The sequence below is a fragment of the Neopelma chrysocephalum genome, unplaced genomic scaffold (assembly GCF_003984885.1).
Source record: "Neopelma chrysocephalum unplaced genomic scaffold, ASM398488v2 Primary Assembly neopelma1_22, whole genome shotgun sequence".
Lineage (NCBI taxonomy): Eukaryota > Metazoa > Chordata > Aves > Passeriformes > Pipridae > Neopelma > Neopelma chrysocephalum.
In genome coordinates this window covers 10,919,018-10,933,777 of record NW_020897689.1, presented here as the reverse complement: position 1 = coordinate 10,933,777, position 14,760 = coordinate 10,919,018, and the positions used below count along the sequence as shown (strand labels likewise).

The 14,760-nt window shown below is 41.2% G+C and overlaps 1 protein-coding gene across 1 annotated transcript in view; it reads right to left on the bottom strand.

Annotated features, from left to right (window-relative positions):
* The window catches only part of CPA6 (carboxypeptidase A6), an 83,221-nt gene extending 70,014 nt beyond the window's left edge, over positions 1-13,207 (bottom strand). The window contains exon 1 of the mRNA XM_027674932.1: positions 13,122-13,207. Coding sequence (XP_027530733.1) covers positions 13,122-13,207 — 86 coding nt within the window. The remainder of the gene's footprint in view (positions 1-13,121) is intronic.
* Between the last annotated feature and the right edge of the window lie 1,553 nt (positions 13,208-14,760).

Here is a 14,760-nt window from a genome sequence, read left to right as displayed (position 1 = left end):
AGATTTGGTTGGTCTATTTAATTTTGCTGAGTTTTTGGCAGATAAGTAGGATGGAGCTCAATTTGACCAAAATGACCTAGAAGAGGGAGATGAAATTTCAGAAGAAGAAATATATAATGTTTGCATTATTTTATGCTATCTTGAGTGCACAAATTTTGAAACCTGTGAACAATATTGAACTTCAGCCTCGCACTACATTTTGTTCTAGAAGAGGACAGCTGCTTCGATATGCCTGAAGGAATGAGATTTATCAGAATTATAGAAGGAAGTTTTTTTTCTGAAAATTAGCAGCAACAGGACATTCCACTAAATGCTATAATCAGAACCCAGATACAAAGTTGTGTTTATTTTTTGCTGTTACATTATTTTTAAAAATTCAGATAAAATTACATTCTTTGCTTTTATACACTTACAATTTAAATTGTCTTTATTACATTGTATACCGGAATAAATTAATAAGGTGAATTAATTTCCATTTGCAATTATTTCAGTCTATAAAACTGTGATGGGCAAAATATGTGCACTCTGAGCTACACTTGACATGCTGTATGAATTAATATCACACAAATTTAGAGCTTTACAAAACCATTAAATTGATGGCTCCATATTTCTGCAGCTTCTTCCTTGTTATACTCTTTTTGTGATCAGCCATTGCTACATAAAATTTCATGGAAAATGGAGTTGGCATGCTCCATGACTAAGAACAAGCTGCCAAAAACTTTTATTATGCAAGAAGCAGCACAATGTATGAGGTGATACTTTGCTTTTATATCAGAATTTCGTTTTTTCCATCTCAAATGAAAAATATATCTTTTTGTTGTACTTCCATTTTTGCTTTTGTAAAATAAAGAGGAGTGACCTAAGCCATACATCAGGACAATGTGTGGCCAAAACAGCAAAGGCCTCTTTGGCTTTTGCTGCAACACCAAGAGGCAACATTTCCTTCACTTAATCCCCACCATAAGATAAGACAGCTCTTACTTCCTTCTTCATAAACTGTAATTTTAAACCCTCCCTTCCTTGTTTCACATGAGTAATAATTAACCTTAAAACAACAAAACCCTACACACAGTGGGGACACAAGTCTTGAATGTGGTGAAGAGTGTTTGGTTGTCCTTGTTTTATGAGCAAGACGTCACTGCTAAAAGCGAGCATCTGCGTGTTCCTCATAGACAACAGATTCCAGTTTTGTTCTGAGATTACTTCATTGTACAACATCTGGTGTTTTATAGCCATGCAGTTTAAAAATAAATACTCTGTATACAGTTTTATAACTTAAAAAAACTCCCCTTAAATTCACCCATTTATTTATTCATTCTTGTAAGAAGCAATGTTCTTTATACAACAACTAATTTAAAAATTCCTCATTTGTTTGCTTGAAGTTTGTCTTATTTTTTCCTCCAGCAAAAAGTAATGTTTTCCAGAGGGGCAGAGGGACTTTGGTTGCTAAATACACCCTAAGAATTACTTTTCCATTGCCTGCTCTGAAACTGGTCCTCCCAGTTAGATCCCTGCATAAAATCTTTTTTTGTTGTTGTTGTTCTATTTTATGTTTCAACAGAATTATTATTATTATGCATTTTTATTGGCCAGCTATTAGCTACTTCCTTAAGACTGTATTTCATTAGCTCTAATAAGATAACTGAAATCACGTAGATCCAGTACTTGTAGAATTAAACATTTAAACTTAAAATGTATGTCTCTTCCCTCAGCTAATGTCAGTTCACAGTAAATACACCTGAATATTAGAAACCTCTTTCCTCAGACCTCCTAGTTCTCAGAGACCTGTCTTCTTCAACCATTCAGAAGAATGTTTTTTGTCTTGTTTGCTTCTTTTTTTCCCAGTATAACAGCACAGCCTGCAGTAGCATGACTTGCTTCAGGCTCCGCAACCATATGCCTTCTAATTCAAAGACCACCCCCAGTGTAGCTGCTATACATAAAAGCTTCCATGTATCTTTTTCAACAGAGATAATGGTCACTGGATTACAGACAAACAATGCAGAAAGATCAGATTTCACAGAGCACAGTGTGGATGCCTTGTTCTCTACAATTCTGTACCCTAAACTGTTTCATGGAAATGTCTCGCCGTCTGCAAATTAGTAGGATTGATCTCAGCTGACAAGGTGAAATCTGTGGGTTTTCCCCTCACACTTGCAATTTCATTCAGCAGAAGCAAAAGATCATGTTTTCCTGGTCCATGGAGCCCTTCACCCACCATTCCTCCATGGGGCTTTTACAGGATTCAAAAAGGTTGCCCATCACACAAAACAGATATAAGGTTTAACTCATCTTGATCACTACTTTATACTGACTGCTTATCAAGTAGGAAACCGACTTGACTTCACTCTTCCATGGTCTCCCAGAAGCTTAAGCTAATTAACCTTTCTATGGTTTTAAACTGTGTTCCCATTTGCTTGTGGGTGATACATGCTAATAGTTACAAATTGTCCTTCACCTTGGTTAGCAGGGGCAGCCTGTGCTGACTAAGAGACTTTTGGGGTGCCTTTTTGTCCATCACTCACCATATAGTCAAAAATCCACCAGTTATCTTATGGAGAAGAGATGATAGGTCCAAGGAAAGAGGGATGGACATAGGAAAAATAACACACTGGTGGGTTGCATGCCAGCCACTGGCTAAGGACCAAGCATACGTAGAGGGAGTGGATGCTAATGGGGGTTCATTGATAGTTCTGTAATCTCCAGGTCTGTGACACCTGCTAACTTGCTTCTGACCTGCTCACTCACTCATTGGACATCTATTTCCTAATTTGATATAGATGTTTTTGCACGTGAGCCTAGATGCAAGGCCTTGAAAGATATAATTACTGCATGTGACAAACAACATATGTTGTAGACGGGAAGAAAGGCTGAAGCCCCTGAGTCCTCACTCACCCCATTTGAGCTTAAAATACCCACATTTCTGTCTCCATGTTGGCCCAGAACTGTCTGGCAAGACTAGATCAGTGTCTTTGTCATGCATCTGTCTGAGAGAGGATGATGGGAAAATTTCTTCACTGAAGGGGTTATCAAGCATTGGAATAGGCTGCTCAGGGAATTGGTTGAATCACCATCCCTGGAGTTATTTAAAAGACATGTAGGTGTGGTGCTTAGGAACGTGGTTTAGTGGTGGACTCTGCAGTGTAGGCTAACAGTTGGACTCAATGATCTTAAGGGTCTTTTCCAACCTAAACAATTCTATGGTTCTATGATTCTATGATGAGTTGATGTTCCTTTGCCTGGGGCCTCTGAGAGATATGATACACCAAATGTGCTCAGACACTGCATAGCCTATGCCAAGCAGACAGGGTTCCTCGCAAGATGTGGTGTAAGCAGAGAAGCCTTTGGTTCCTGAGTTTCTCACTCCTCGCAGCCACTTTGGAGGGAGAACCGCTCTCTCTCAGGACAACAGTGTTGAACAGAAACAATACTTACAGTAGGGATCAAAACCCGCATAATTACATATTTCACTGCAGTTAACAGTCTAGGCTAGGCCCCAAAAAATACATGAGTAATTATTTTAATGCTGCTGGATAGTGAATATAAAAGCTTTTACCCTTTATACTCAAATGCTTAGATTTCCTCTGAAGCCTTTTTTCTGGCTACATCAAACCATGACTATGTTTGACTCAAAAGTAAGCTGCTTTTGGTAAAAGCAAAACAAAAGAACCTCAAGTGAACAAACCGAAGGTGAAACTATTTAATTTTTCACAAAGAAAGGAAATTACTCAGACTTTATGTTCTATTAATGATCTCCATATACATTTTTTAGCATTGTCACTACCAGAGCCAGATGGATCAGGGATCCAGCCTGTTGATAATGAAGTAGGATAAGAACATGCTGTGCTGTCTTTGTGCCACCTGGTGTGTTTACACTGTGTACCGCCGGCAAGGACACGAGCTCATTCTGCGGAGACACTTGACTTACCAGCCCAGGCTTGGCACTGTGCTTACATGGTGACTCTTGTTATTTGGCATAAATTTTGGGCAGAGCATGTTCTTGGCTGCCTGTGTTATACAGTTCAAGTGAGCCCAAGGTTTATTTCCCAGTTGAAACTGCACCACGATGAAAAAAGCAGAGATCTTAATAAAACATACTTAATTAAATATCTTCCCAATTTCCTTGACATGTATAGCTATTATTTGCCTAACACCAACCTATTTAATAAATTTAATAAATACATTATTTTTCTTTAGATAATCTTGTTTGTTACACAAAGAAGGACTTAGAGCTTCTTCAGACATTAAGAATGGTGAAATCCCGTTGCTTCAAAAAACCACAGGTGATGATGGCTAGTACCACAGGTAAATTTTGCTTTGGTTTTGCACTTTTAGGAAGGTGATTATTTGAAAATGAAAATGAAAATAGTCTGCATGCTATTATTCCCTCTGTGAGCCTGAAACACTCAATAGTTGATTGTTCCTTTGACATAGGTCTGGAGGGGAATCTGGGAGCTAGGACTGATCAAGAAGCCAAATTCTGTTGAGATAAATGCACGGTGTGCTCCTTGGAATATACACATGAAATTAATTGGTTTCAGACAACTGTCTCCAGTGCATATGTGCACAGGGAGACTGACAGGCTTGAGGTACACAGGCAGGTACTAAAAAACCAGCCATTCCTGCCCCTTCCCTGTGCCAACACAAACACCCCAGAGGCTCTGCAGCAGCCAGATCACAGCCTGACAAGCTGTCAGTTAGTCCAGGAGGGAAAAAAAAGAGGAAGAAGTGTTTTTTGCTCTCTGTGCTCCTGCAATTGGTTTGCTGTAGGCATAGGAGTACCACTCACCGAGCAGAGGGTGCACATTTGGAACAGCAGGAGCACAACTGACTGCCCTGGCAGCAGGTGGCCATCAGAGGGGTTACTGGGGTTTGGCTGTGTGACTGCACTGCAGCCTTAGAGTAGCACCTGGAGGTGATCTTGTTAGGAGTCAGGTGAAGTAAATCAAAGAGTGCACCAGTTTTCAATCAAGCCTGCTAAAGCATTTTAGAATAGTTTGGGTTGGAAGGGACCTTTAAAGGCCATCTAGTCCAACCCCTCTGCAGGGACATCTTTTACTACTTCAGGTTGCCCAGAGATGTGGTAGATGATCCATTCCTGAAAACTCTCAAAGTCAGGTTGAATGGAGCCCTGGCCAAAAAGAGCTGTACCAGTGTTTCACTACCCTCATTGTAAAAGGTTTCTTTCATACATCTAGTCTAAATCTCCCCTCTTTTAGTTTAAAACCATTACCTCTTGTCCTATTGTTACAGGCCCTGCTAAAAGGTTTGTCCTCATTTGTCTTATAAGCCCCCTTAAAGTACTGAAAGACAGCAATGAGGTCTCACTGGAGTCTTCTCCAGGCTGAACAATCCCAACTCTCACAGCCTTTCATCATAGAAGAGATGTTCCAGCCCTCTGACCATTTTTGTGGCCCTCCTCTGGACTCGCTCCAGCAGACCCATGTCTTTCCTGTGCTGGGGACCCTGAGCTGCATGCATTGGAGCACTCCAGGTGGAGTCTCACAAGAGTGGAGTAGATAGGCAGAATCACCTCCCTAGACCTGCTGACCATACTTCTGTTAATGCAGCCCAGGATATGATTGGCTTTCTGGTCTGTGAATGCCCAGAATTTATTTTTAATCTAAATTAAAAAGAGTCTCTTTTTTTCTTTCAAAGTCAACCATGAGGTGCTGCTAACAGTATCATTTTTCTTCGGAAGATATTTGAAATACAGTATGATGTAAGAAACAGTAAGTTTTTCTTAGAATAACTTTACTGTAATAAACCCCCTATAAACTGATTTTCAAAGTCCAGTTACGGTAGTCTCCCCTGGAGAGCAGTCTTAACTGAGCTGCAGAACATAAAGAAAAGAAGAACTGTTTTGATTTCGTAAGATACATCTGTTTTTTCCATGGTTGTATTTAAGCAATCTAGAACATCTCCTTAGCAAATGCTGTTCTGTGTATTGCTTTGTCTGGTAAATTTACAGTGTGGCTTCTCTTTAAATACACATAAACTTTAAGTCCCATTGTTCCCCAGAGGAAGAAGAGGGTTGACAGAACCTTGTTCTCCAGAGCATTCAGCCTGCACAGAGCAGACATAGGGAGAAAGAAAGGGTTTGTGCTGCCTGTCCACTGCTAGATTCCAGCCCCCATCCCTTTCTTCTCATTTGGCAAGTTCAAGGTGCAGAATATTAGAAAAAATGGAATATGTTGTCCCCATTCATTTGTTGGTCTGAGTACTTTGGCTCACCTACCCTCAAGTGCCTTGCACAAAATGCAGTTTTAGAGTTTTCTTTGCAGATGCTTTTCTTACTATCAGTGTCTGTTTAAGGTCTGATTATGATCTGATATACTGAGGTGCAAACTAGCAGCACCCTTGAAATTCATGCATATTTTGCTGTAACACCAACATCAAATCAGAACCACAGCTTTGAATTCTGTATTCAGTCCCGTGAACAAAGCCTTTAAATTAGAATTCAGATTGGGCTTAATTGTCTCCAGAAGTTTGCTGACTGTGGATCTGCTCCTGCAAATCTGAGACCAGCAAAAGTCCTGTTAAGTTCTGCAACGAGTTTTGCCCACAGCAGAGTTTTCAGAGAGGGTCTAATGTGTAAATGTAATTATTGGTTCTCATTTTGCAACTAAATCTGCTTATTGTTGTAAATAGAGCAGAGAGTACAACTTTCACTGCAAGTTGTTTTCTGCATGAAAAATAATACCGATAACATAAACAGGTAAGGTAGGTGGGCAGGGGACAGTAACGATGCTGTTTATCTTAATGGGATTTTTTACTTTTATTTTTGTGTAGAGGATCAAACTACAGAAAAATTCTCCTTATCTACAGCCTGAGAGCAAAACAAATCATGTTGCCTGAGCAGTAAAAATACTGACTGATGATCCACACTGGTGTTTTCAGTTTTTACTGCTATATGCATGCTCACACAACAGGTTTTGCTTACAGAACTGAAGAGATGCCCAATATATGATCAATAGAACTGTTTATTTCTTGACTTTTGCCTTAATATTATGCACACAGTGCCCTCTTAAATACTATTTTCTACTGCAGAAGAGGGAGTACATTTTCTGTTATGTATTCAGAAGTAAAATTAAGGAGAAAATGTAAGTGAAGGGTAGTTCTGCAAAACAGAGATGACAGAGTTTACCTTCCTGAGATAGTGAGAAATGATTAATGGTGGCCACTCACCTTCAACTGGATAGAGCAGTAAATGTTTCCTGTAGCATTTTGACCATGTAAGGCTGTTTCAGACATATGGATGACATTTTATAGATACTAGAGTTTCAGGAGATGAGAGTTTGGATCCTGTTTATTGTGCACTGTGTGATACAGTTGTATGCAGTGGGTGAAACTAAGGGTTCCCTACAAATTATTAGCAATGTATTTAAGAAAAGGAGATTTTTATCCTCCCTTTTTCAAATTGGCTCCTTCCAGAACCATGATTTTCCTTCTGGACTCCAAGTAGGTTCCACTTTTATGTGTCTTTTACGTGAATTGCTCACATATTTTAGATTCCATTTGTTTAAATAAAAAAAAAAAATCAGTATGTATGTAATTTATATAGTGTCTGTCCCCTGTTAAGTGGTTGTTAAATCCTATACAAAACATTCACAGTTGAGAACTTCACTTTAAGAAGCCTATGAGTGACTCTGGGAGAGTGAATCTACAGCAGCAGCATCTGGAAGTGAGTACAGTGTAGAAGTGGGAGCTTTGGACTTCCCTGCAACTAGTACCAGAAGCTCTGGAAAAAACTGTATTTCTTTGCCTGCTTATTTTCATGACACAGTGAAAGTGGTGTATTCAAAGCGGATGCTTTACAGTGAGGGTCTTAGGTAGATTTCATATGTGAATTCTTTCTTTTTAGAAGTATCTTTTTCTAAGTACACCTTAGACATATCCTGTTTTTTGCAGAACGTAATTGTTGGATTCAAAATCAAGCCTGAATATGAATTTTCTTTCCTAATACGCTACATTCCCATTTGTAACATAGATACTTTTAAAAATGAGGAAAGAGTAAGTGTTTACTGGAATTAGTTTTACACTTCCAAAAGAATCATTTTTACTGGAAGACCATTGGTTGCACATAATGTAGGAAACCTAGGAAAGGTTCACAGCTCCTAAGTATGGGTGGAAGCTTTGCCCATGCCCTGATTTTTTATGTCTTCCTTTACTCCCAGTGACTTTTGCCCATCTCTTCCACCTCCAGAGGCCAGAAAGTGCAACACCAGCCAATGGGGTCCCAATTTGAACAAGTACAGGGACCAGGCTCACATGGTGACATGAACCTGCAGATCAATTTAGACAGAGCAATAATAAACTGGGAGCCTCCTTGCCTGGCATGCACTTCACCTGGGTAATGTGGATGTGCACTGTTGTTCCAATTGTTAAAAAAACCCAAACAATAAAAGAGGGAAAGAAAGAGCAACTGAAACACTTCATATTTCTCATTTATAATGAGAGGGCAGACAAGCTTTAAAAAGTAAACTTATCGTGCTTGGACATAGAGGAGAAAAAGAATCAAAACTTGGTAGTATTTTTTTTCCTGTAGAACATAAATGTTATTGTGCAGGGGGAATATCAGGTGATGAGAAAGCACATAAGTAGAGCTGCGGTGTTGGTTCAAAAATAGGTATAGGGGTCCCAGAGCTGTTGTGGATTTCACTAATCTATGCTCTTTTTAGGAAGCAGTGGTGCTTTGATTATAGAATTATTGGTTATTTAAATACAAGGATACTTAATATTGTTTGTGCCAGAGAGCTCACAGCTTTTCACATTTGAGAAGCTCCTTGACACCATTCAGGGAAGCACTAAGGGTGGTTTTCATCTGAATGAATATGATTACCTTCCATCTCATTCTGGTAGTGTGCTCTCCAAATGCTTTTTTGCCAGTTTGTGCATGACATCTTACTTTGACTTGGGGGTGGGGAAGGAGAGCTGAGCAACAGGCAGAAAGAATGTTTTTTACACAGCAGAGCTTTCAGTCCCCGATTGAAACATTTGGAAAAAATCTGCAGAGGGAATAGCACAGGAGGAGTTCCTTTCCACTTCTCAATTCCCTCAACAACTCGTTTTCATCACACTCCCATGTGTTTTTTCCATGAGACAGAACAATTGCCAGCCATTGTGTGTAAGGTATTGTGGGATCAGTTATGGCATGTAGGGGTATTAATGGGCATTAAAATACCTGAAATTTGCTGAATGCTCTCAGATTTGATGTCTGTCCTTATCTACATGAACAGTTGGTTTATGCAATTTTCAAGATGTAATGTCCCAATAGCTACAGCACATTATATCTTGGATTACAAAACACTTCTTTACTGTTTCCTTGCTATCCACCTCCACATCACTCGCAGATTATTTTATGTAGTTGTTACCAATAATGTAAGCATGTACTATAGCCTTCATCTGACCAAGAGAAACGACAATTATCTGCAGTAGAGCAACTCACAAAAGAATAACATTTAGAGGGAGTTATCACTGTGATCCAACATTTAAAAAGTCTCCAAATCCTGCATCAAAACCCTTAGAGAAGGACTGGACAAATTTTTGCAGCCTTTGCCTGCTCTTGGTTATTTATAGGTGAGAGAAAAGGTGAGATGAAAAGGTTTTGGAAGGACAAAAAGTGGGGGAGAAATTGGAAGGAACATGCCAAGCCACTATCTACAGGCAGAGGTAGATGAGCTGAAGTAAAAACATCATAGAAGTGATGTTCAAAGAACCTTGACCTGTTAATGGGAAGCCATCTCCTTCTTCATAGGACTCCTAAGAGTAGGAAGATTGCTGCATTGGTAAAAAAAAATCCCCAAACTCCATCTGCTCCAGCAGCACCCTACTCTGTAAACAAATTGTCAATAGGCAACTACCCAAGGAAGAGTAACAATAAGGCAAAAGGGTGAGGCAAAAGTACCCTCCCAACATACAGTTACTTTCAACACAGTGATCTGGGATAAATGTTATTTCAGTAGCTTATCTAGGAACTTGTTCTTCCATGGACCTGTCAAGCCCCATTGAATCCTTGTAAACATTTCACATCCTTCAGCAAGGATTTCCACAGGTCTCAACCTGGTTCTTACTAGATTCCTTTTATGTCTCCTGCTTCTTGTAACTCAAAGAAACAGTGAACAACTGATGTCTATCCAATAGGTCCATGTTACTCAAAGTTTGTAGACATCTGTTAGGCCCTAAATTGTTTCTACTGGAGACCAAAGAGTCCTAGCTTACTTGGTTGTTTCAGGCACTTAAACTGTTCCCATACATTTGGTTATCCCTGTTTCCTCTACTTGAACTTCTGGTAATGGCCTCCTGAAAAATCCTCTTGAATATACCACATATACTCTGTCCAAACCTTGACATGTGTGTGTCTCCCTCTTGCCTATCTCCCCTGGAAACTTTGGACAGAGCATGCAAATGCGAGAAGGAAAAATGTGTGTGAGTACAGTTTTCAGTTTGCTGTTGGGTAGCTGATTAGCAGTGTCTTTTAGACAGCTCCTCTTGAGTTCCTTCAGGCACAAGAGCACAGAAGCAGGTTGAACTGTATGCTGTGTGAGGCAGAAGAAGGCAAATACAACTGCCCCCAGTCTTTGCAAGACCTTGGTGGGCATGAGAGCTGCTTCCTCTATGCTGAGGCTCCCCAACTATTTGCTGACTTCCCAAAGGTATCTAGAACACATTTCCTTAAAGATATGTCCATATGGCATACCTGGCCTGCTCTGAACATCGTCTGGAGACACATGTGCAATACCAATTAATTAAGGTCTGAGTACCCAGCTAAAGAACTACAATTGCACTGTGCCTTATAGCGTTGGCCTGAGTTTATGAGAAATGTTTTCCACTGCCTTTTTTGTTGTTGTTCTTTTTTTCTCTCATACTTTTGCCTTAATTATATTTATGCCTTTCCCCTATATGGTACAGCTTCTGACATGATAGAAATTATTAGGATTCACAGCTATTTCTTAGCACACAATGAAGTCAGTTTGTTGGGACACCTTTTTTAATGGTGAACATTACAAAACTATTCACCTCCTAACTGGCTTTCTCAAAAAAATCCCTACCAACATTTTTTCCTTTAACTGATGGTCAGGTTCAGTGGTAATGGCAATACTTGCTCAACTGTTTCTAATCAATTGCACACACAGAAGAAATTAAAGGACCCTGCTCAGGACACTGGGCTGATGACAGATGGACAAGATATATTAATAATTCCGAAGAAACCTTCATCCCATTTCAAACTAATTTTCCATGATCTTTTATTGACACGAATAATGCCAGGACAGTAGAAATGGAAAATATTAGTAGAGTGGGAAAAATATTAGGTTGTTTTTCCAGTTTGTGTTACACATGTAGTACACACTCTGGTTTCTGTTTCAAGTATTGCCCACATTTTCAGCAAGGCTTGTAAATGTATTTTGGTCCCCTACTACAATTGCTTATTGACCAAGAGATTTTATAATAAACTCTAGCCTTTTTTTGAGTGGTGATTTTTGTTGTGCTTGCCTAAATTCTGGAAGCTAATGAGAAACCTCATCTTTTTTAACTTGAGTCTATGCGGAAGCTTTAAAACAGGAATCAACAAGGGAGAGTTTGGGTGGGTCTTTCACGTCACCTCAGGAACAAGAAATGCTTAAACAAGAAAATAATTTTTAAAACTTTAAACAAAATTGGTGAGTCACATAGACGAGCACAGGTACAATAACTGAATCTTCATGCATCTTTTTCTGTTTGAACCAACTTGCTTATCACTGGCCATCTCACCTAAAGGATATTAAAATGTGGATTTTGACATCTCATACATCAATTAGTAGATAACTCATGCAATTAATATTCAGAAAAAGTTAAGTACCAGCACTGAGAACGTGTTATTGATCTCAATGCCACCTGGAAATGAATTGAAAGCAACCTCGAATTTAAAAAAAATGCGTATGAGACCAGCCCAGCGCTATGGGCTCCACACAGACAGAGCAGTGCTGCTACAAAAAACTTACAGCAGCACCCCGGCTTTAAGGAACAGTTTAGTTTTCTGTCTTGCTCCTTTCCAGAACTGTCAGGAGGGCTCCTGACTGTCGTGGCCTGTTTGATTTCGCAGTGCAGGAAGATACTGGAACCTGAGGAACTGAACAGAGATGGCGAAACAGCTGTCAATTGTTTAACTACTTTCTATCACTAATAGTGACCCAGAGGTGAATGGCTTCATATCACATTACCAAATCCTTGAAGCTTAGGGCATGGGTTTTTTTTTTTAAACTTCATTTTAGTAGGGGAATTTCTATGCCTGGCTTGGCTACTTTAATAAAATAAGAAGAATAATACATCATCCTACTACCAAAAAGAAGTATGCTTATTCTGAGGAATTTGCTGGTCAGTTGGAAAGAATTTTATACTATATGTGAACAGACGCCACTGGCTTTTAATGCTCCTATATTTGACTGCATTTTCATTTGCATCATAAACTTCTTATATTAACTACTTTCTAAAAACAGAGTCTTTTAACTGGGCAAAAAACATACACTTTGGAGGCACAGCCTACCAAATAATACCACAATTCGCCTTTTACTACTACTTAGTTCAAACTTGCTCTTTCTAACACAAAACTGAACTTCAAAACAAAAAAAGGAAAAAGTCTAGTTTGAATCACATGTAAAAGCCTTAGTCTTCAGTTGCTTACAGTAAAGTTAATCGAGTTCCCTTATTGCTTCAGCTTTTTATGCATTCAGTAATACGCCTGCACATTGTTCAACTTTCAAAAAAACAATTTTAAGTTTCAGTAAAATTGTCCCCTAAAGGAAAATATAAACCTTCATTCACTTCAGAGCACGGTGAAGCCTCTAAAACTTTTTCCACTCCTCCCCCCACCCCACCCCGTATAAACGCAATTTCTTTTTCCACGAGGACACTAAAACTTTTTTTCTTTTCCCCCTAGTGTAGCATCCTTCGTATTGCCAACAGAGACTGAGGATCTCTAGCAAGAACTACACGCTACAAGTGCCAGCAAAGCACACGACCAGGTCGGCAGCGGGAAAGGACACCGGAACGCGCAGACACACCGACCGCTTCTCGCCGGCGGAGCGGAGGGTGCGCGGCCGCGGTGCTGCCCCGCGGGCGGAGCGGGCGGCGGGCGGACTTACCCGGCGTAGCGGCCGCGGTGGCCGCGGAGCGGCAGCGCAGCCTGGAGGCAGAGCAGACAAAGGGGCAGGAGCCCGCGGAGCGGCATCGTGCGGGGCCGCGCCGGTACCGCCACCGCGGGCACAGGCACAGCCACCGCCGGTACGGCCACCGCCGCCGCGCCCGCCCCAGGTGGCGGCTGCTGCCGCGCACACAAAGCCCGGGCGGGGGCCGGGAGGAGCGGAGCGCTCGGAGATGTTGCTGGTCGCCGGCGGCGAGGGGGGAAAGTCGTGGGAGGACGGGCGTCGCCTGCAGCCCCGCCGCGCCTGGGCACAGGGACGGGACGGGGACGGGACTGGGCGGGGAGGCGCCCGGCTGGGAGGGCTGGGGGTGCGGGGGGTGCGCGGCCCCGCCGCCACCCTGCCCCGCGGGGAGCCCGGGGGCTGGCAGGGGCCGGGCGGCGGCGAGCAGCCCCCCGCGGGCACGGCGGCCCCCTCGGGGCTGGAGGGACGAAGGGCGCGGCGGGGAGGGCTTCGGCTGCAGGTGCTGCGGGGAGGCAGCCGGCCAAGGGCCGCTTAACGCGCGGTCAGTGGCATCGGGGGATTATCGGCGAGATTTCCCCGGCTGGGCAAAACAGCTGAGGCTGATGAGAAGGCAGAGATACACTTCCGTAAAACAAAAAGCGGTGGAGAGTCCATTAGGAGTCACGAAGCGAGGAGAAAGTGGGATTTCATGTTACCAATGTGCCCAAAAATCTTGGATATGAGTAGTGGAAAGGGAAGAGAGGCTGATACAATAGGATAAAATAAAATCACATCATCTTTTTAAAACTGTGGGTTTACAGCTTCTTTTCCACGCTGGTGAGGGTGAAAGATCCACATAAAGATAAGTCAATGGAGTACGGGGAATAACAAGAAGAATGGGAAGAATTTTGCTGCAAATAATTGTAGTTTATAGAAAATACGTGGAGGACTTGTTAAAGAAAATGTAGGTAAAAATATTATGCCAATGTGGAATAATTTGATAGCCCCTTTGATACTTTTATATTGAATTTACTGAAAAGAAGCAAAAAGTGTTTCAAGCTCAACTGATTCTCAGCCTCTCTGAAAGCAAAATGAATGAGTAGGCTGTAGACAAATAAAACTAGCTGACATTTGAACATGTGTGAGAACTACTATAAATCCCTGTTAATGTTTCAGAGACACAGGGAGCCTTTTGAAAAAGGACTGTATTAAACCACACACTTCAGATTCTCTGGCTGAAAGGCAAACAAGCATTTTCCTTTGTCTCTTTTTCATACTGGCACCAAATCCGACACTAGTTGTGCCATAGAGTCTGGAGGTGGAAAAGACTTTGTCCAGGGCAGGATTATTCCCTTCTGTTTGGTTACTGGTATTCTCTCCCTTGCGCTTCCTGTCCCCCATAACATACCCTGCTTAAAATCTCAAATTAATTTCTGGTGAGTATATGCAGAGGGGAATTTGTGTGTGCTTATATGCTGTACATCTCTTGTTGAAAACACTTTCCCTTTACGACAGACAACCACCCAAACCTTTTCTATGAGTCTTCAGTCTTGTAATAAATGTAACTTCAGCTTTACAAACACCTATTTAATAGAAGTTCCCATCTATGTTCAGAGGCCACTTCAAAAGGAAAGTTAGC